Below are 22,929 nucleotides of genomic sequence, written 5' to 3'. Positions count from 1 at the left end.
CCAGGCCCTCAGCAGTAAAAGCGCAGAGTCCTAACCACTGGACTGCCAGGGAATCCCCTGAAAAAAACATTTTTAAAGGTTGTTCCCTCATCTAATTCTAGTAGATTTTAGGACATAGTTATCTTTTCCCAAAGGTAAAAGAAGTGGTACAATTCCTGTAAGGAAAATTTAATAATCTGTTCCCAATTTGGGGCACCTTGGAACCTTCTCACAAGCTCAGGGATCAGCTACATCAAGTCTTTTCTCATGGAGAGAAGTGAATAAAGTGTTGAGAAAGAGGCCAAGAGTAGCAATTTAGCAAAGTTCCTCTACAAGGAAAACATGAAGAGTGGAAATTAAATGCCCTCCCTCCATATCAGAACTCATTATGTGTTATAAATTTTTTTCAGTGAGTTTGGAAGAAAAATATTGTGTGTGTGTTTCACGTGGTTCCTTAAAAAAATGGAGATTTTCATACTTTTTTTGTGGGGGGGGGATACAGGTCCTTTAATGGAGCGGCCAGTGTATCTGCAGACCTGGTTTCATCTGATGATTTACAGACCCCAGCTCTGAAGCCAGTTACACATTTCCCTGTGGCCGGGCACAGAGTAGTTGATTATCCTCATGATGTTGGACTTTTTGGCTGAGAATAACCTCTGTGGCCAAGCAATCCTAAGAATTGTTTCCTGTGGCAATGCCATCATTGCTGAACTTCTGAGGCTCTCTGAGTTTATTCCTGCTGTATTCAGGTTAAAAGACCGAGCTGATCAACAGAAATACGGAGATATCATATTTGATTTCAGCTATTTTAAGGTAATCTTCCTCAACAGCTTTTCTTACCAGTCTTTTCTACAAAAGCATGCTTTCCTTGGAAACCAGGAGACTCTGAGAGGTTAAGTAATTATGGAGAAGGAGTTAAAAAGAAAAGCTTTTCAACCAAATTTAGTATCAACTAACTTTAAAATAATATACTGTGTGGAAGCCCTAACACAATATAATCAAATTTTAAAAAGATAACTTTGGTATAATGTATTTCACATTGAAGTACCCCACACTTAAAAGCATGTCAATTGTAGTTGCAATTCAAGTCCATTTCTTTCAAAGGGATTTTATATCTGTGCTTCTGAGATCTTCATCACTTTCTGTTCCTCTGCTTTCAATTTTTGATATCCCTTTTGAGGCAAAAGAACAAATTTTTAAAAGACTGTTTTGAAATTGTTACCGATAGTTCTATTGGTTTGTGACTCTTTTCTTGATGTTTCACATAAATGTGTTTTTCTTCTTAGGGTCCAGAATTATGGGAAAGCAAACTGGAAGCTAAGCCAGAGCTACAGGATTTAGATGAAGAGTTTCGGGAAAACAACACAGAAATTGTGACCAGATTTTATTTAGCATTTCAAAGTGTACATAAATATATTGTAGACTTAAACAGGTATTGACTAATTTAGTCATAGCTTATTTTGATAGTAAATAGTGGAGCGGGAGAAGGGATGGACTAGAATGTGTGTATCTTTCTGAGTTACTAAGAAATTTACTAGCTTATACCGTGGATAATTGTCTTTTCCTTCCTGTGGCACTAGCCATCTTAAGTATTTTAGAGTTTTAATATAATTTCCTGCTCTTGTTAAGGATTATAATCATCTTGCTTTGTACCAAGTCAGTTGGCTTTCAATCTTGATCCTAATTTAGTTTATTATATATGAGAAGTGAAAAAAAAAGGAACTTATTTTTGTAGCGTTGGTAACCATAGTCTTCCTTCTTATCCCTGACCAGACAATATTGTCTTCCTTCTAGCCCATAAGAATTCATTACTCATTAGCTTTTAAACTAACTAGTCCATGTTTTTATGCCATTATTCCCAAGATATCTGTTAATTCATAAATCAGGACTATGGAATACTCCTTTTACTTGGAGTGGCCATAAATAATCTGTGGCCCTGATCACTATGAGTTCCTGCTCACCAATCTATTCCCAAGAGCATGAATGGCCACAAAGTATTTGAAGGCCAGAATGCCTGGTATCTTGCCTAATCTTTTAAAAATCTTTACTGTCCTTCTTCAGAGATATTAACATTTTTATTATCAGTGAATAACTTGCTCTGGGGTTTCATTTCTAGGTATCTAGATGATCTCAATGAAGGTGTTTATATTCAGCAAACCTTGGAAACGGTGCTTCTCAATGAAGATGGAAAACAACTTCTAGTAAGTAGTACTGACCACTTAAAATTTAAAAATCAAGAATGTCAAACTTAGCGTTACTTCTTTTCCTGTAAGTCACAAATACATACAGTGTATCCTTCTTTAAGGAGAAGCAAAATAAACTGATAATTATCTTCTAACTGGCAGGTCTTTGTCTGAATTTAGAACATAGTAGACTTTGAGCAGAGCTACAAGTGAATAAAGATTATGTGCAGGTTATGAGCTTCCTCAGCGTAACAATCCTATCTTCTTTATCTTTTGCATCCCAGACATCTAGCCTGGTACCTAGTACATCTTGATCACTTAAGAAATGTTTGTTAAATAAGTGAATGACTTATAATGTATTCATAATGTTGGGATTCCATTTTGGTATCCCAAGCAAAATAGGAAAATAGACCAACTGAAAGATAGTCATTGTAAATTAAACTTTACTTTGCATAAACTTTTCGAAGCTCATTCTGTACAGAAGGTGAGATCCCTTTGGGGGGAACCTGCATTCTCCCTGTAATATAGAGTTTTTAGGAGGAACCAGAGCAGAGTGATCCTTCTACACATTATCAGCTTCACTCCATAAGTGTGTGTACTCCTGTGAACTTGGCTGTTGTCTTTTTCTCATCATAGTGTGAAGCACTGTACCTATATGGAGTTATGCTCCTGGTCATCGACCAAAAGATTGAAGGAGAAATCAGAGAGAGAATGCTCGTTTCTTACTATCGATACAGGTATCCCTCCAAAAGCACTGCTATTGTTAAAGTACAGTGTAGGTGTCCATCCTCCTTGTATTGTGAACAGCAGCTATATGATCTAGAATGCAAAAGTGTAAGATTCTTATCACTTCTAAGTATAATACATAATGTAGAAATATAACAATCTGTGTTTTAGATCATCATTGTAATAGATTATATGTCCTATAATCTAGTATATATAGAGTAATTTATTGTAGATTATTAGCGATATATAGCTTATCATGTCCATCATGATACCTCAGTTTTTTTTTAAAAGGAATGTGAATTTTCCTTACCTGAAAGATTAATTTGGGAATTTTGGCAGTCTAATGAATTTTTTTTTTAAGTTTTCAAATACTCCTTGGCAGATGTAAGGAAATGAATGAGTTTTCTGTTATCATTTTCAGGTTGATACATTTTGAAAAGTTATCATTCAGGGCCAGGTTGAAAATGAATTCTTACCCATGTATATGTAGAACCAAAAACAGAACAAACAGTAACACACATCCCAACCATGTGTTACATGTGTCTTTACAGAGCTATGACTTCAAGAAGCAGGGTCTTAAAAACAGGACCCACCTTAACCAGCTGTGATTTCAGTCCCTAATATACAGTTTTCAATTTGTTAAATAAATGAGTCAGAATCTGGATACAGGTTTAATGTCAGAAATAATCAAGATTTGGGGAAGAAACAGTCAATAAGCAGGAGTCAGGAACTTGGGCTAAAGATGTGCAGGCTAGAATTAACATTTTCAGACTTACAAATTAGGACAAAATAAATGGGGCAAAAAGGCAGATCCTCAACAGAGGGATTGTTTGGGGATGTTGTATTTTCAGCCACGCTTGGTACTGCTGCCTTCTCAGCAGTAAATTAGGCTACTCAGCTGGCCTGTTCCTTTAGCTTTATCAGGATGTGAGGAGAGTATCCACCAGCATGCGTAATTCATTCACATCAGTTTGACCATCCATGTTTTTAAAAATGGGCTATGAATGGTCTTGCCTCTATTTCTGAAAGTACCTGGAAAAACAAAAACCATAAACAACATGAAGAAGAAGAAAAAAATCTGCTAATCAAGCCCAGCTTTGACAATCTGGCTTTGTCCCTTAGGGTATAATGGCTAATTCATTAGAATGTGAGGATCCACTACTGAAAAGACACTGAACAATTACAAGTCAGAGCAGTAGTAAAGGAGATTCTTACATCAGATAGGAGGTCATCTTCAAGTCTAAGATTGAGTCTCTTTGGGGGATTACTACTTCAAGCCACCAGAAAAATCACAGATGTTCTGCTTAAATCTCTGTAGAAGGTACATCTTGCCAAGAAAAACCAGTTGGTATATCCCACTTGAAATTGATAGACTTTTTAAAAATTATTGTTTAAATTTATGAAAATTGGTGCAGGTTCACATTCTTTATCCACAATTTTGAAATCCAAAGAACTCTGACAAAAATATATGAACATACACACATGCACAACATGCATACAGAGCAACTGCATTGGCAGCAAACCTGACCTAAGTTGAAATCTTGGAGTCAGCACCTTTCTGGAGCAGACATGAGGCTATAGACAGTCTTTATTTATCTCACTTGTGTGAATGTTCATAAATTTTAATGTAGAAATAATATATCTTGATCATGGAATGCCATCTAAGACCCTGCTGGAGTATTATATCGTACATGTTATATGTATCATTACTTTCTTATATTTGGAAAACGCTGTATTCTGAAACAAATCCAGCCCCAGGGATTTTGGGGAAACGGATCATGGACCTTCACATAAAACTGTACATACATACAGGAACCCATCTTATCAGTTTGGTATATTACAACAGGCTTGTTGAAAATATAATTTTGAATTTTAGGGATATAAATTGACCTACAGTCATATCTAAAATTATATAAAGTCAAGTTTATACTGAAATTCTTCTGCTTTGCTGGACTTTGCATTTCTGATATATGCGGTTTCTTTGGCCCTTTATTTCCCATTGTGAACATGGCTCAGTGCTGCTCGATCTTCTGCTGATTCGAATATGGATGATATTTGTAAGCTGCTTCGAAGTACAGGTTATTCCAGCCAACCAGGAGCCAAAAGACCACCCAGCTATCCTGACAGTTACTTCCAGAGGGTGCCTATCAACGAGACCTTCATCAGCATGGTCATCGGTCGGCTAAGATCTGATGATATTTACAACCAGGTGGGGATTAAGTCTATTTTTAAATCTGTCCTAATAGTTTAAAAGACTGATTTCACCTTCCTCCTCAATTGCTCCTTTCTTTTCTCCTTCCTCAGAAGAGTAAAAGCAGCTAGAAACTATTTAAAACTTTCTGAGTTGTGCCTTGGAATTGTTAAGGAAAGAGGGATATTAATTAGGGCAGTATTAGAGGTTTCAAGGAGGAGATGAGATTTGAGCTATATTTGGAAAGAAGATGCATTCTTTTAGGGGTTCAGTTAAATGATTGCTGAGTGTGCAGTATGTGCCTGTCCGTGTGCTTGGTGCTGGGGATGCATTGCTGAAGAAGGCAGGCCCTGGTCCCTACTCATAATGAGCTTGTAGCTGAAGAAAGAAGACAGACAAAAGAATTCCAGTAAAGCCAGATGGGTGTTACCTTAGGGGAAGTGCAGAGTGTTGTGAAGCATGTGACAGGGGCAGCAAGATTGCAACCGGTGACAAAGGGGATATCCGGGCAGCCCAGGCAAATGAGGCAGCATGAGCAGGGTTGGAAAGGCTCACTTTCCTCTCCAGTATGTTTACCATTCACTCACTCAAAATGGTACCAGAGAAAGTTACCATTTGACTTCATTTTCCTAAAGAAAACGTAATTTTAGGTATTATATATATATTTTCTTACTAGAAGAGAGTAAAGAGTTGGACCTGTGATAACTGGATATCATTTATTACAGAGCACACCTGTTCTGTACAGTTCTTAGGTAGCCTGCTAGTTTTTTGTATGAACATGTTAAGTGTAAATAAAGAGTTTTTGGTTGTTATTTGTTTTGTTTGGTTTTCTTTTTTTTTAACACCTTTATTGGGGTATAATTGCTTTGCAATGGTGTGTTAGTTTCTGCTTTATAACAAAGTGAATCAGTTATACATATACATATGTTCCCATATGTCTTCCCTCTTGCGTCTCCCTCCCTCCCACTCTCCCTATCCCACCCCTCCAGGCTGTCACAAAGCACCGAGCTAATATCCCTGTGCCTTGCGGCTGCTTCCCCCCAGCTATCTACCTTACTACGTTTGTTAGTGTGTATATGTCCATGACTCTCTCTCGCCTTGTCAAAGCTCACCCTTCCCCCTCCCCATATCCTCAAGTCCGTTCTCCAGTAGGTCTGCGTCTTTATTCCTGTCTTACCCCTAGGTTCTTCATGACATTTTCTTTTTTCTTAAATTCCTTATATATGTGTTAGCATACGGTATTTGTCTTTTTCTTTCTGACTTACTTCACTCTGTATGACAGACTCTAGGTCTATCCATCTCATTACAAATAGCTCAATTTCGTTTCTTTTTAAGGCTGAGTAATATTCCATTGTATATATGTGCCACATCTTTTGTTTGGTTTTCTAAGACAACTCAAAATGAGGAGCTACCTGCAGATACCAGGTCTCCATAATATTTGTTGCCGTTTATTGAGAATTCAACATGAACCAGAATCATAGGAGGTTTTTTTCAAATACTGTTTTCTGTATTTTTCACAATAATCTTTCAGAATAGACAGCACTATCCTCATGTTGCTGTTGAGAAAAATAAGGCTTAGAGAGCTTACATAATTTTCACAACATCACATAAGCAGGCAGCAGAACCATAATTTGAATGCAGGCCTGTATGACTTCAAAGCCCACGCTGATTCTTTACTGCCTCTCGTTAACCCTTCTATTAACCCTTCTGCCTCTTAGGCGGTCCACTTTGTCCATATCTCAAGGGAGTGTGTTTCAATTTTCTCCTTGCCCTGTGACCTCTATTAACACCGGGGTTGAGCTGTGGTTGTGCTGTGTGTCCACCCCTCTCTGCCCTCCACCTCCTCTGTTCCCTAGCTGATTGGACCAGGGCCGGTCACTTGACCCAAGATGGATCAGATTCCATGTCTCCAGGTAATTTGGAATTGGGCCTGAGAAACGATTTCTGGACATGGGTTTACAAACCCACAACATGCAAGACTTGGAGTTTGGGCAGCCTCATTCTGCCATGTGATAGAGAACAGTCTGGAGAGAGAGAAAAGTTGAGCAAACACATCCAGGGGAGAAACAGTGAAGGCTTTCTGGTTCGAAGCTCCAGGCCCATCCCAGGACCCAACCACATTCCTGCCCGCGGGCTCCATGAGGCATTGCTGTGTCTGTCCTTGTAATAATTACCTCCCTTTCTGCTCATGGTCCTCGAGGCGCCATGTACTACGTGGAGCCAGAGATTCCTAATACATGAGGCAATGGAGCCCTGGGACTCAGCAGCATATGAAAGACAGAGAGAAGCAGAGCACAAAGCATGCAGACTGAGAAGAGAGAGTGGTGTCTGGGAAACCAGAGGAGGAGAGAATTTCATTCCTCAGAGAATTTAAGTGAGAGTGCTAAAAAGAGTCCATTGAACTAACTGACTGTGAGGTCATGAGTGGCCCTAGGGAGTTCCATTGAGGTAATGGTGGAGATCAAATGTCAGTGAGTTGAAGAATAAACAGGAGGTGAGAGCACCAGTGAGTGTGGAATCTGTCAGTTCTAAGAGCTTGTCTGTGATGGGAGAGACTCAGAAATGGACAACTAGTGGGAGACGCAGGGTTACATTTTTTTTCTTTTTTTAGGGAAAAGAGTTAGAATTGCAGCAGAGTCAAGGATAGTCAAGAGAATGTCATGTGGCTAGAGATAAGAAAGAAGGCCCTGGTTCCCAGCACCATAATCCGAGAATTGTTTCCAGTGCCCGGGATCCTCAAAGGACACGGACTTTTGAGAGGCTGATGTGTCCTAGAACTAGGTCATTTATTTGGCACATGTAAGTTCAGCTGTTGCTAACATCTGCCTCTCCTGGTCTGGTCTCTGTCTTGCAGGTCTCAGCGTATCCATTGCCAGAACATCGGAGCACAGCTCTGGCAAATCAGGCCGCCATGTTGTATGTAATTCTCTACTTTGAGCCTTCCATTCTTCATACCCATCAAGCAAAAATGAGAGAGATAGTGGATAAATACTTTCCAGATAATTGGGCAAGTATTGCTATTAGTCTTTTTTTTCTCTATGATAAGCTTGCCGGAGAACTGATTTTTCCATTCTTTTGGCCTGTAATCCAAAGGTCATAATGTTGAAATAATGAAACATAAACTCACTTAAGTAAAATTGCTTTAAGCCTGTCGAGAATTTTATAAATCAGGAAGGAATAAATCAGTCAGTAAAATTTCCTGAAACTTCCATTTGTGGTTTTTTTTTTCTTTAAATGGATAGTCTCAAGGTAAAACCTCGTGTTAAAATGTATCTCGCTTTAGCTACTGAGATTCAACTAAGTTACATAGCATTTCTTTATTCTTTTCTATTTTATGAATCTAAGTTAGCAGAATTTACCTAATTTGTCACTTTGTGAATAGGAATTGCACATTTATAGTAAGTTTTATCTATAAGCTAATGTTGATGGGGCCAAGGTTTACATTACTGCAAGGATGTGCTTATAACTTTTTAAACATTATTTCACTTAAAAATATTGATTCTTAAAGGTTTAAGACTGACATTGTACTTAATATGTATGCAATGTTTTCTTTGCACATAGAGTTTTTAACAGAGGACAGTGAATTGGATCACGTCCTCAGGGAGCAGATTTTATTTCACTTCTTACCAGCTATTATGAGGGGCCTGAATGAGGAGCTTTACTGGGGAGGAGAGCAGCCTATAATTAGGAGATGATGCTTCCTATCCACAAATGAATCATACCCATGTGCTGGGAGTTGAGTAGCCAAGAGGAAAGTTCCTAGAGTCTGGCTTCGTTTGCCTAAGCTTAACAAAGAGGTTCTGTCCATAATGCTATACTCAGAAACACTTTTAGTATTAAGGAAGGTCAAAGTCCAATTACATGATAGTTACAAGGTACATTCCTGAAAAAGCACCCTGGCGCGCTGAAAATAAAGGAATTTTTAAAAATAAATAAATAAAATAAAAGATATGCCAGACAAATGCCAACCAATAAAAAGCTAGTGAGAAAATATTAGACCACAAAGAGTTTTAAAGGAGAATATTAATAGGGATAAAGAGGGACTGCATATAATTTTAAAAAGAATGAATGTGAAACACAATGCCACTCTGCTCACAGAAATTTGGGGGACAAGTTTAGTTTGATTTTAAGAGTATAAAGGTGAGATGAAAATGTTTGGGAAAACCCCTACTCCAGTCAAAGTGTCTACTTTTCTTTCCCCTTTCATTTTTGTTCATCCAAGGAATCCTACACACAGCAGTTTGAAAGGAAAACCTTGTTTTAGTTATTTTCCCATGAATAGCAACATTTAATAGTCACTCTTGTTCCCAAGTGCTCATAAGGAAAACCACTTCCCTGTATATTTGGAAAATCTTGGTTTTTCACCGGAACGGCATTTAAACTTGAAGGAGTGGGTGATGTCTTCTATAACTTTGTATTTTCCCAGCCCCTTGCCTTGAAGCGAGTAGATATTTAACAAATACTGAACGATTGTCTCTTCTTTCAGGTAATTAGTATTTACATGGGGATCACAGTTAATCTAGCAGATGCTTGGGAACCCTACAAAGCTGCAAAAACTGCTTTAAACAATACCCTGGACCTTTCAAACGTCAGAGAACAGGTAGGTTCTGGCTAATCGGGAGGATTCTCAAACAACTGCACACCAGCTTTAATGGCATAGGAAAGGAGCTAAGTAGATTTCCTAAGCGATTTGGAAGATGCCCACATAGACATTTTAGTGCAATGATTAATGAAAGGTGAATTTTGCACATTGGAATAAGAGAGGTAATTGTAGAATTTTAACTTATGTGGGCTGTATAAATTGGAGACTTGGATCCTGAGGAAGAGTCAACACCCTAAAATGAACCAGTGTGACATCTGGCCCCAGGTGACTTCATTTACTCCTGCTTAAAGACTGTCCTCTTGGACAGAGCTCCCTTCACTAGTAGCTAGAATTCTAATGCTTTCATAAGGATGAGTGTTGAAGATGGTAATTGGATGTGGACAATACACCCTTTCACTGTAATTTAAGCTCATCATTTCGGGTGTGTGAAGTAAGCAACAAGACTAAAGACAGGCATCTCCTTAAAGTTGAAATGGCTATATTCTGTCTCTGTTGAGAACCCAGGGCAAAAGGAAATAAATATCTGAGTAAACAGAAGAATCAAAATAAAATCTTTTTATTGGGGAGCATACTTGATATTTCTAAACAGTGATTATCTTCCTCAGCCTATCTGTCTGAGTTTTTGAGTTTCCAAATGTGCATAGAATAATACTGACTCAAGGAACTTCAGCATGTTTTATTCAAGCAAATTGAATTCCATAAATAATGCACAAAATAATTTCAGTTTTGGCACATCCCCTAGAAATATATTAGAGAAAGTGGCGCTCCCATACTTACTGGCCCCAGAGCATTAATTTTTCATGACTGAAGTTCCTTTCCAAAATCACATCTTCTCGTTCATGACATTACAAGAAGTTCTTCAGAGGCTTCCAGTGCCACATCTTGTGGTTGTTTTAAACTAACCTGACTAGGTTAATGATGTTTACCATTTAACTCTTGCTTTAGGTAAAGCAGAATGACCAAATTTCCAAAAAGGCTGGTCAGTTTTGATATGCTGAGATGTATTTCTTTTGTTAAGCTTTTATATGTAGAAACTCACCTTTTGAGTATTTCTGCTCTGCTCTGCCTTGTTAGTCGATAATAATAGGAAGAATGGTCAATTTAGCTTCTGCCTTTGTGTCTCTTTCCATCCAAGTTACGAATAGAAGCGACACCAGGAGCCAGCGACTCCAGTTCTCCAGTTTACGTTTGAAGAGACCAGTACTCAGAGGTTAAATCCAAAGTCACACCAATATTTCTAGATGTTAGTCTCTCAATTCTAAGTCCAGTGCTCTTTTCAAAAATATCCAATAAGCCACTTGCCTTTGAGCCTTATCAGCTACAGTCCGTGTGCTGTTTGTCTCATATGGAAATGTTACTATTTGTCGAGGGATTCTTTTGAGTGTGATTCACTTTCAAGATAAGTGATTCTCTCTTTCTCTGAAATGTAATTCAGGTCTTTTTTTCTTTTCACAGGCAAGCAGATACGCTACTGTCAGCGAAAGGGCGCACGCACAAGCGCAGCAGTTCCTGAAAGAAGGTTGTTTGAGGGAGGATCTGGTTCTGGATAACATCCCGAGGCTTCTGAACTGCCTGAGAGACTGCAATGTCACCATTCGATGGCTGATGCTTCATACCGCAGACTCAGGTAACACACGAAAAGGTGTGACCATCTGCATTCATCCATATATAGGCGTCCGAACCCAGATCTGTGTGATGCAAAGTGGTTTAGCCCTTCAATGAGAATCACGCTGCTTTTCTAAGTTAGTCATTTTTGTGTCAATTTGGATAAAGCAGTGGCCAACCTGAACAGCCCCTGTGTCAGGTCCTGTTAGGTGCTTGAGAATATGAGGAAATTTACCTCCCAAGTTTGAGGAACTTGTCACTGGTCAGACTGAGGAGATCAGATGTCTACATATGAAAAAGTATAGCTGCAGATCTGTAGTAGGCAGAATAATGGCTTCCCACCCCACCCTCCCAAAGATGTCCATGGCCTAGTCCCTGGAACCTGTGGGCATGTTATATTACATGGCAAAGGGGGATTCAAGTTGCAGATGGAATTCATGTTGCTAATTAGCTGACCTTAAAGAAAGGAGATTATCCCAGTGGGCCCAGCATAATTACAAGTGTCCTTAAACTGGGATATCCTTAAACTGGACTCTTCTGGAAGCAGAAGAGTCAGAACTAGACAGATGGCATCATGAAAAAGACTCAGTAGACCATTGCTGGCTTTAAAGATGGAAAGGGCCACAAGCAAAGGAGTACAGGCAGCTTCTAGATGCTGGAAAAGACAAAAAAACTGTTTTCCCCTGGAGCCTCCAAAAAAGAACACAGCCCTGCTGCTACCTTGATTTTAGCCTAGTGAAACCCATTCCGATTTCTCACCTCTGGAACTGTGAGAGAATAAATTTGTGTCATTTTTAGGCCACTGAGTTTATGGTAATTTGTTACAGCTGCAATAGGAAACTAATACAAGGGCCAGGGCAGCACCTAACAGCCAGATGTGTAAAATAGTTGGTAGGATTTGAGTCCAGAGCCCAGAGCAGAAGAGAAACATTGCTTGGGGTAGAAGGGCAGAGGTGGTCTAACAAGGCTCCACAGAGGAGACAGGAACTGACTAGCCCTTGATAGGATTTTATAGTAAAAAGCAGAAGAAATTCTAGTCTGGGGAAATGATGGAAGAAAAGTATGATTTTGGAAGGACAGAGAAACGTGGCTCCACTTTGCTGAGGAACTGGCTAGACCCGGGTGCTTAATTACGGTAGATGGGGTCTTAATCTTTCCTGGGTCATGATCCTCTTAGAGACCCTATTAGCCATCAGGCTCAGGAGCTTTTCTGCCGCACGGCTTTCAGAATCTTAGTTCCCCAACCAGGGACTGAACCCGGGCCTGTGGCAGTGAAATTGCAGAGTCCTAACCACTGGACCACCAGGGAATTCCCTAAACCCATGAGTTTAAAACCCCTGGTTTAATAGTACAAAATTAAGTAGGTTGGACTAATACCTGAGCTTATTCGGAGCTGACGCAGTCCTCATACTTAGTAAATGCTCGATCAATATTAATTACTAAAGAGTTCCCTCCTCCAGAGCTGCATGCTCCTTCCCCTAAGAGTGGTGTCATTTAGCAGCTCTGGAAAGCCAAGCCTCTGCTTTTTGTTTTTCACTCAGCTAACTTTTCTTGAGCACCTACCCTGGTCCCACTTTCAACACCTCCTTGTTCTTTCAAGTAAGACTGTGTCTCTCAAAGAAAAACTTTCCACACGCCAGATAATCCTGCAGCCTACCTCGGTAACACAGTGGCCCCATCTCCCAAACCGGCCAGGCAAGATGCCCTTGACACTTCCTCTAGCTGCCGCCTGTCTCCGCATCCTGTGAGTGGTCAGCAGTGAGAACAGCAGGTGGACTTCCTCATCCTTCATCTCTTTGAAAACGTGGAATTTCTCTTCAGCCTTCCCTCTTCACACCAGAAATCTCCAGCTTCTTAAATCTTTCCCACAAATGCTGCTTTCCAGTTTTGTTTTTTTCATCATTTCGATTCTTGGCCTAGATCTCTCTCCAATTTACAGTTTACTCTCAGCATGAACACAGGGCCGAATCATCTAGTGGACCAGTCTTTAATTAGTCGAGTTTATGTTTAACATGAAATCCAGTCCTAATTTGAGGATTTTACTACGTTGACTCAGCTTGTAATCTTCTTTACCAAAAGTCTTACATTCTGAAGCATATAAACAACTCGAGCCCTCTCTTTATCCTGTCATAAAGGCAACTGTGGGTTTCTAGTGACTCAGCCTCCTCTTTTTCTTCTGGACAACTGTGCCTGACAGCCGTGCCTGCGTTCTGGAAGCCAGCGGTCTCCTGGATTTGTGCCCCTGCCAGGGACAGCCTCGGCTTGCCAGGTTCTCTGCTTTTCGGCCACATCTGTTTCCACTTCTGAGCTGGCAATTGTCTGACCTGATCGCACAAGTTCAGAGTTTACAAGAATCAAATGATTTGCCTATCTGGCTGTGAGTCATATGTGGGGAGGGTAACTGCTTATTTAGCTTTCATGGTGTTTTGGCCGTGGCGTGCAGAAAGGAAGGTGCAGATTTCTCGTATTCCCTCCTGTTAACTCTCTGCAGCTAATTGTTAATGCACAGTGATGTCTCCTGTGCAACAGTGAAAGCAAATTAGTATCAGAAGATTTCTTGTTGAATTAGAGTTAATATAAAGACAAGTGGAACTCCTTCCAAGTTTGTTTTTTTTTTTCTGTTTTTTTTTTTTTACGTTAGGCAAACATGAAGCTGAAAAATTGTCTCTGTGTGATCAATGTCATCAGTGCCAATATATTTCTTCCTAGGGAGTTCTGGAGAATGCATGGTAAATCAGAACTCTGCAGTTTCCCATGAAAACTGAGCCCTCCTCCAGGTTGTCATGAGTCTCCTTCCGATGGAGTAACTTGGAAATCAATATGTAAAATAGCCTTGCTCGGGCTTCACTGTGACTGAAGCACCAAAAACACCACTGACGTGCTCGGAAACCGTGGTCGTTCTATACATGCCAGACCTCCTAAGATGCTGATAGGAGGGCTTGGAAAGCAGGAATAAGCACGGGTGATATTAGAGCAACTAACAGGGTCCTTGTACCTTATCAGCTGTGAACTTTCTGACAATGTTTATTGTCTTAAAGTTTTTATTTTGACTTTATTTGCAATCTAAGTAGCTTTTACTTGTAAACATTTTACCTTATCCTATTTTATTTTTCTTTCTTACATAAATAATTGACCCCGTAAACCAATTTCAGCAAATATCAGTATTTTTTATCCTATATACTTTTTTAACATGATGTTTATTTTATTTGAAATGATTTAGCTTGGCAACTGAGAGGCTGACCAGGGAATCAAGACATCTAGTGTCTTACCCCTGGGTCATCACTGCCTAATTTTGTGAATTTGGCCTAGTAGCCATAAGCTCTCTGGCTGAGAGGGGTCTAGGTGGTGGATAATCCAGAAAGCTCTGAGTCCCAGTCATGCCTTTACAAAGAGCAGAATGGTCTCAGGTCTGGTTCTTCCTGTTTGGAGGTGCCACATCTTTGTGTGGGTAACCCTGCTTCCCTGTTGTATCAGTGGTCCCCAAGACCACCCAGGTTCAATACTTTACTAGACTCGGCATATAGTAGTATTTATGGCGATGATTTGTAACAGGAAAAAGATAGAAAGCAAAATCAGCAGAGGGAAAAGGTGCCTGAGGTGAAGTCCAGAGGAAACCAGGCACAAGCTTTTAAGAGTTCTCTCCTGATGGAGTCATACAGGATGCATTTAATTCCCCTAGCAATGAGTTGTGGCAGTATGTGTGAAATGTTGTCAACCAGGGAAGCTCATTAGAAACTCAGTGCCCAGGATTTTATTGGGGGCTCATCAAGGCAGCCTCTACCTGGCAGGTAACAAAATTCCAAACTCCCAGAGGAAAGCAGGTGTTCATAATAAACCACATTGTACAAAGAGTTAAAGCATGGTGGGCCATTCTTACCAGTTCTCAAAATGGTGGGAACTCTTCCAAAATCCACATTCCCTAATGCCAGCCAAGAGCCGGCCTTGCAAACAAGCCTTTTTGAAGACGGCAGTCTTGGGCCTGCCGTGTTAAATCTTTTCTGCACACCTGTCCGTAGTTGAACGGCAGAGATCAATGCTTAAAACAAAAGCAGCTTCAAACAGGACACAAGGAGGCCACGCACTTAGGAAATGGTGCCAGAAGGCTCGACCCATCATATTGGACAATCGATAATAAACCACCCACACAACGCTTAAAAAATTGGGCAGCACTGTTCTCAGTTTGCTGTTTTCATTCAACAATACATCACGGTGACATTCCATGTCAGATTCAGTGTCATGTTTAACAGCTCAGTTGTGCATACCCCATAGCATAGGTGTAATATAATTTATTTTACTACCTGTTATTGATATATATTTTGCTTATTACTTTTTAAATGCTTAAAAGGGAAATGAAAGTATTTAAGAATTCATCTTATTTATTGTAGATATTTTCTACACGTTTAATAAATTGGAAACTCTTTTCTCTTTTCTCTCATGTCTAGCCTGTGACCCAAACAACAAACGCCTTCGTCAAATCAAGGACCAGATTCTAACAGACTCTAGGTACAATCCCAAGATCCTCTTTCAATTGCTGTTGGATACTGCACAATTTGAGTTTATACTCAAAGAGGTAAAACTATTGAATGAATAATCACCAAATTCTTAGTTTTTTTATGCTTAAAAATTTTTTTAAAGATTAGGATTTTATAGCTGTGTCTCTGATTCAGGCTACAGATTCTAGCTGTCTGAGATCATTCTTATAGGAAAAGGGCAGGATTAAACAACAAGTCATTAGGGATACAGTGATAGGAAAAAATGCACCAGATGGTGGAAGTTACAGTCTAATGAGGCATGCGGACAGTAATCAGAGAATTACACAAATGAAAATGAATAAAAGCAGGTATACGCTCTATAGGAGAGGAACATAGGTCTCTGGGTACCTAAAATAAAGGATCCTGTCCTAGCTTTGACAGCTTCCCTAAGAAGACAAGCAAGAGTTTCAGAAGGGAGCTGAGGAAGGAACCTGTTAGTTAGCTAAGACAAAGATGGGGGAGCATGATGAAGAACATCCCAGCGAGAGGACAGATTATGTCTAAGTCCTCTTGGGTAGGGAAGAGCCTGGCCAGTTCAAGGATCTGAGAGACCAGTTGGCTGCAGGGGAGAGAATGCAAGATAAAGGTGGTAGGAAGTGAGGTTGACAGGTGGGCAGCCTGCACTGGGCCTTGCGGGGTGTTATTCTTCATCTTAAAAGCCACGAGAACCTGTTGGAAAGGGCCTAAGTAGGGTGGTAGTTTGCATTTTAACAAGGTTGACCTAAGGACCTGGAGGATTTGAGTTCAGTCAAGGAAATTCTGGGCTTGGTCTTACTCCTAAAAAAGCCTCTATGGACATAATAAAAATCACAGACGCCTGGGAATGTCCAGGTTCTGTAAAAGTAACTTTGGGGGTTTGGATCAGGTGGCCTCAGGAACTAGCCCTAGACATTAATGCCAATTCAGAACCAACATTCACCTTGCCTCAGTTGGTCTGAGAGCCACTGTCTTAGAGATGGTCTAGCTTTTGCCCCCCAATTTGTATAAAGTAGTAATGCTTAAGAGGTGGCATCAGACTGATGTTAGGCACCTATTTTTATAATAAATTGGGTTTCGCTCAGGCTTTCTTAGTAAACTGCCTAAGCTGGATTTTCTCTTAAATCAGTAAATCTCTTCTGTCTCTTCAACAGATGTTCAAGCAAATGCTTTCGGAAAAGCAGGCGAAATGGGAACATTACAAGAAGGAGGGCTCAGAGCGGATGACGGAGCTTGCTGATGTCTTTTCAGGAGTGAAACCCCTAACCAGAGTGGAGAAAAATGGTAATTGCTGAAGAGGAATTATTGGTGTGTTTGAAAAGTATACACAGATTATTAGAAACCAGCAGAGTAAAAAGTCATTACTGTGTCCTCATTGTATGCTGGGATGTTGCTAATGAAGATCAGAAGTTTAGTTTTGGCTGCTCTAGCCTTGTGCTCCCTTGGTCAATCTCATATTCTCTCTGGACTTCAGGTTTCTTATCTTTGAAGTAAGAGGTTGGGCTAAATCATGGGTTCTTGTACTCCGGTTCGTAAATACAATAGTATTTTATAGAGTCATATCCTCCTCCTACCACCATAGTATGCAAAACTGGTGTGTCATTAGTGTGTAACTTTATGTGCATGGGGATGGGGGCATAACTTTCATGATCTTCTCAGGATACTTCACCCAAGAATATTACCGACTGCTAACATAAATGATATCTAAGAGTCTTGTGTTCAGTCCTATTTGGTTCTTCTTCACTGACGCATCTGCCATCTAGTGGCACAAGTGGGGACCTGCAGACTGTTTTGAAACAACATAGCTCAAGTTTTACTTTAACAATTTTAATCTTGCTTCTTTTAGGAAATTTTATCTATAGGAAAATTGTGGTATCACTTCAGATTTTTGAAGGATCCTGTCCTATAGATAGGATCCTTTCAAATTGCCCCTGAAAGACCATTCTGAATTTTAAGGTGACAAATTAAACTATTTTTTTTGATGCTTAATATTTGTTTTAACTGTCAAATTTATTTCCAATAAAGTTAATTATACAGTAGAATTGATGAATAATATAGATTTTTATTTTAAAAAGCTTCACTATTGTTAATACAAGCTTATGACTATTGTATTTGATTTATTTGTTGCTGGTCAAAAAATATGTCCAAATTTCATTAATATTCCTATTGGAAAAACTAGAGCAGTTTTTAGTGGTGTGATATAAATTAGCAACATGTTTTGCAGGTCAGCATATTGTATCTAAAAAACAAAGAATCACCAGGACCAATCTAACCAGATTAGTTGTCTAATCAGACACATTAATCTGTATTCTAGTCTCTTTTAAGTTCTTATAAATACCAGCAATGTTTCAAAGCTTATTCAAAACAATATCTTATACTTTTTTGGCTCTATAGCATATTTCAGTTAGGAAGTACTTTCACAGATATTTCTCATTTGATCCTTACAACCCTGTGAGATAAACATCTTTATTATTTTATAATCACTTGCCGAGGGTAACAAAGGTCCAGAGCCTGTATCTCACTCATTACCTCCTATGTTCTTTTAGCTACTCCATAGCTGTCCCTCGGTCCTAGAAAAAGTCTTAAAAATTATAGCTAGTTCTTTATGTCAATTCTTAAAATAACTTAGATTATAAGCCCTTAAGTGCTTTTATTAAAGTGAAATCATTCCATTGATAAAACAAAAAACCTTTACAGAATCAACTTGGTGAAGTGAAAAGAGCGAAGCCTTTGACGGTTTGCACGTCCTGGCTCTTCCATTTAGTAACTGTGTGACGCAGCAGAGGGTTCGTAATATCTCTGGGCATCAGCTTCCTCATCTGAGAAATGGCTTTTAATTCCTACTCCATAGATTTTTGTGAAAATTAAATGAGACTAAGCTTAAAACTTGGCCTGATTCACTGAGGGTCCTCAGAGCATGTTAACGGCCTTCCCCATCTCTGCCTTGAGAAATGCCTGGCTGGTTTGTGAGTGCAAATGGCGCCACTTAATCCATTCAGACTCCCCACAACTCACCACTCACACTTCACTCTCCTGCATGTTGGTCCCTCTTTGCCCTCCAAGACGCGCCATTGTCATTTTGCCCCAAAGCCTCTGCTCATGTCTGTCTCTTCATCTAGGGACAGATTTTCCCTCTTCCTCCCTCTGCCTGTCCAGACCTCTACCCATCCTCTTAACTCTGTGTCACATCCTTCAGTTCCTTCCTGACTCCTCCCCACCTGCACTACTGTCTTTGCACACATCAGTTTACAACATTTATTGGGTGGGCCAGTTCAGTTTTTCCCGTAAGGTGGCTCTAGTAGCACTTAGTTGTCTTTAACTTCATTCGAAACAATTTTGTTAGATTGTATGTGACACCTGTCACATCAGCATGCATTTAAAAAAACACTTATACAAATTGGTGAATTTTTGAATAGCCATTTTAATATTGAAGATGGAAGAAAAACAACATTTGTGGCATATTATGTTTCAAGAAAGGTATAAAACACAACTGAAACGCACAAAAAGTTTTGTGCAGTTATGGAGAAGGTACTGTGGCTGATCGAACATGTCAAAAGTGGTTTGCAGAGTTTCGTGCTGGAGATTTCTCTCTGGATGATGCTCCGCAGTCAGGTAGACCGGTTGGTTCAATAGCAATCAAATTGAAACGATAATTGAGAACAATCAACGTTTTACCATACGGGAGATAGCCGACATACTCAAAATATCCAAATCAAGAGTTGAAAGTCTGGGCTTCCCTGGTGGCGCAGTGCTTAAGAATCCACCTGCCAATGCAGGCGACATGGGTTCCAGCCCTGGTCCGGGAAGATCCCACATGCCACGGATCAGCTAAGCCCGCACGCCACAACTGCTGAGCCTGCACTCTAGAGCCCGCTAGCCACAACTGCTGAGCCCATGTGCCACAACTACTGAAGCCTGTGCTCCTAGAGCCCATGCTCCACAACAAGAGAAGCCACCGCAATGAGAAGCCTGTGCACCACAACGAAGAGTAACCCCCGCTCACCGCAACTAGAGAAAGCCCACGCACAGCAACGAAGACTCAAGGCAGCCAAAAATAAATCAATTAAAAAAAAAAAAAAGTTGAAAGTCATTTGCACCAGCTTGGTTATGTGAATCGCTTTGATGTTTGGGTTCCACATAAGTGAAGCAACAAAACCTTTCTTGACCATATTTCCACATACAGTTCTCTACTGAAGTGTAATGAAAACGTTCCATTTTTAAAACAAATTGTGATGGGCAATGAAAAGTGGATACTGTATAATAATGTGGAATGGAAGAGATCGTGGGACAAGTGAAATGAACCACCACCAACCACACCAAAGGCCGGTCTTCATCCAAAGAAGGTGATGTTGTGTATATGGTGGGATTGGAAGGGAGTCTTCTGTTATGAGCTCCTTCTGGAAAACCAAATGATTAATGCCAACAAGTACTGCTCCCAATTAGACTAACTGAAAGTGGCGCTCGACGAAAAGCGTCCAGAATTAGTCAACAGAAAGCGCATAATCTTCCATCAGGATAAGTCAAGACCATATGTTTCTTTGATGACCAGGTAAAAACGGTTACAGCTAGGCTGGGAAGTTCTGATTCATCTGCCATATTCACCTGGCATTGCACCTTTGGATTTCCCTTTATTTCGGTCTTTACAAAATTCTCTTAATGGAAAAAATTTCAGTTCCCTGGAAGACTGTAAAAGGCACCTGGAACAGTTCTTTGCTCAAAAACATAAAGAGTTCTGGGAAGATGGAATTATGAAGTTGCCTGAAAATTGGCAGAAAGTAGTGGAACAAAAAGTGTGATTAGGTTGTTCAATAAAGTTCTTGGTGAAAATGAAAAATGTGTCTTTTATTTTTACTTAAAAAACCAAAGGCACTTTTTGGCCCACCCAAAACTTGGGCCTTTAACCCTTTTCTGCCAGGTGTTATAAACTAAGCTATTTATATAGAAAGTTTCATCTCTTCTACTAGGTCACATGCCCGAGGCATTTTTGTTGTTGTTGTTTGGAAAATTCCTAAGACCAATGTTAGGTACATAGTAAAAGCTCTGTGGACTAAGAGCTAGATTTGTAGAGGATTACTTAATTAAATTCAAAGCCACCACTGCAGGAATTCTGGGATTTCAGTAGTCTTTTCTTGTTTCTGTATTAATAGAAAATCTTCAAGCTTGGTTCAGAGAGATCTCAAAACAAATACTGTCTTTAAATTATGATGATTCTACTGCTGCGGGCAGAAAAACTGTGCAACTAATACAGGCTTTGGAAGAGGTAAGGCAAGTCTTTTTAAATGATAGTTCTCGGATCATGAATCATACTTTTTGACCTACCCAGCAGTCTGCTCCTGGAAATATATTTAAGAGAATATTTTATCAGAAGCAAAAGCAATATAAATTAATGTGTTCACTGTAATATTATGTGCAGTGCCCTAAAATTGTGAAAATAATTAAATGACAATAATAAAGAGAATGGTAGTAAAAATTATGATACTTCAATTCGCAGGAACATGTAGTCTTGGAAAAAAAATTATGAAGACAGTATAGAAACATTGGGAAAACTGTGGTAAGGAGGTAAAAGCAAAAACAAAATTGCACTGTATGTGCTACTTTTAGGTTTGTAAAAAGTGTGTGCCTTGGGGAGAAAACCTGGAAAGGGATGGATACACAAAAATGAGAATAGTTGTATAACGATCATATGCTTTAAAGTGATGTATTTTTTCTGAAAAAAAGTTTTCTTTTATCTACTTTAAAATGATTGTACAAAAAAAAAGGAATTATACCTCCACAATCCTTTTTTTTTTATAATATCCTTTTTTTTATTTTTTAAATTTTGACCACACCACGTAGCTTGCGGGATCTCAGTTCCCCGACCTGGGATTGAACCCAGGCCACAGCAGTAAAAGCGCCAAATCCTAACCACCAGGGAATTCCTATACCTCCACACTCCTAAAAGTTTAATTGTATGTTTAACCAGGAAAATAAACAAAAGCATCAGAACAATAAACATATAGATTATATGAAACATCATCCATCCTCATCTGGAACCCTTTCCAATTGATATAAGTGTACATTAAGACTTTTTTCACTTGCAAGACTTTCTTATAGGCTCTTTCTTACTTTTGCAAGGATTTTAGGATGGCCACTATTATAGCAACACAGTATAATGCTCCATTGTTAGCATGCCAGTTTCCCTAGCTATTCCAGAACAATTGCTCACTTGTGCTATTTCTGTTTTGGTTGTTTTTTGGATTTTCTAGTCTGTAGTACCACTATAAGCAACTTTGTAAATCTCTGATACTTTTTCTCTTTTGCATTATTTCTTTTGGCATATAGCCCAGGCCCCTTGAATTATGTACTTAAAATGTCAAAACGCTGTGGAATCATTATTTTGTTTTAAAGAGCCCATCAAAAGAACTTAAAGATGTGCAAGTGCCAGCACCTTGGTTGTGATGTGACTTATTTTGTTTTTTTAACAATCCTGCAAATTTTCAGAATTAGAAGGATTTCTCAATACATGTTTATTGATACTGAAATGGAAAATGGGAGTATTTGCTTATTACGTCATATATGTACAGGATAAGAAATTGTGGAACATTTTCTAATCTCAGAAATTATGCATTGTTTTCTGACTTGGCTTATACATTTCTGAAATTATAATTTGAAATTAAAATTTTGCCAAGACATTCTTAGTAAGTAGTGCGCTTTATTGGAAGTGTTTTCAAGGAAAAGTGAACACTATACAGGCCATTCAGAATTTTAAAATCCAGTGTGTTTATGTAACTCAGGTTCAAGAATTTCACCAGTTGGAATCAAATCTGCAAGTGTGTCAGTTTCTTGCTGATACTCGCAAGTTTCTCCACCAAATGATCCGAACCATTAACATTAAAGAGGAGGTCCTGATCACAATGCAGATCGTTGGGGACCTTTCTTTTGCTTGGCAGTTAATTGACAGGTAATGTGGACAGCCTGGCATTTGTCCTCAATGAAGGCCATTGTGAATGTTTCCTTACCATTTATCTCTTTTTACAGTTTCACATCTATCATGCAAGAGAGCATAAGGGTAAACCCATCCATGGTCACTAAACTCAGAGCTACATTCCTAAAGGTAAGCAGATAACAGTAAGATTGCATTCTCAGTTACTAGGG

The 22,929-nt window shown here is 39.4% G+C and overlaps 1 protein-coding gene across 2 annotated transcripts in view; it reads left to right on the top strand.

Moving 5' to 3' along the window:
* WASHC5 (WASH complex subunit 5) overlaps positions 1–22,929 on the top strand; it is a 54,911-nt gene that overhangs the window by 4,953 nt on the left and 27,029 nt on the right. For both annotated transcript variants that reach the window (XM_024741046.1, XM_024741045.1), the window contains exons 2-14: positions 482–792; positions 1,266–1,411; positions 2,096–2,180; positions 2,799–2,899; positions 4,905–5,097; positions 7,934–8,086; positions 9,566–9,679; positions 11,138–11,309; positions 15,730–15,857; positions 16,950–17,079; positions 20,943–21,055; positions 22,569–22,735; positions 22,813–22,888. In XM_024741046.1, coding sequence (XP_024596814.1) covers positions 604–792; positions 1,266–1,411; positions 2,096–2,180; positions 2,799–2,899; positions 4,905–5,097; positions 7,934–8,086; positions 9,566–9,679; positions 11,138–11,309; positions 15,730–15,857; positions 16,950–17,079; positions 20,943–21,055; positions 22,569–22,735; positions 22,813–22,888 — 1,767 coding nt within the window. In that variant the 5' untranslated portion in view covers positions 482–603. The remainder of the gene's footprint in view (positions 1–481; positions 793–1,265; positions 1,412–2,095; positions 2,181–2,798; positions 2,900–4,904; positions 5,098–7,933; positions 8,087–9,565; positions 9,680–11,137; positions 11,310–15,729; positions 15,858–16,949; positions 17,080–20,942; positions 21,056–22,568; positions 22,736–22,812; positions 22,889–22,929) is intronic.

Source organism: Neophocaena asiaeorientalis, unplaced genomic scaffold (genome assembly GCF_003031525.2).
Source record: "Neophocaena asiaeorientalis asiaeorientalis breed wild unplaced genomic scaffold, Neophocaena_asiaeorientalis_V1.1 scaffold177, whole genome shotgun sequence".
NCBI classification, from domain to species: Eukaryota; Metazoa; Chordata; class Mammalia; order Artiodactyla; family Phocoenidae; genus Neophocaena; species Neophocaena asiaeorientalis.
The sequence above is the reverse complement of the archived record's forward strand: the minus strand, read 5'-3'. Positions and strand labels throughout refer to the sequence as shown.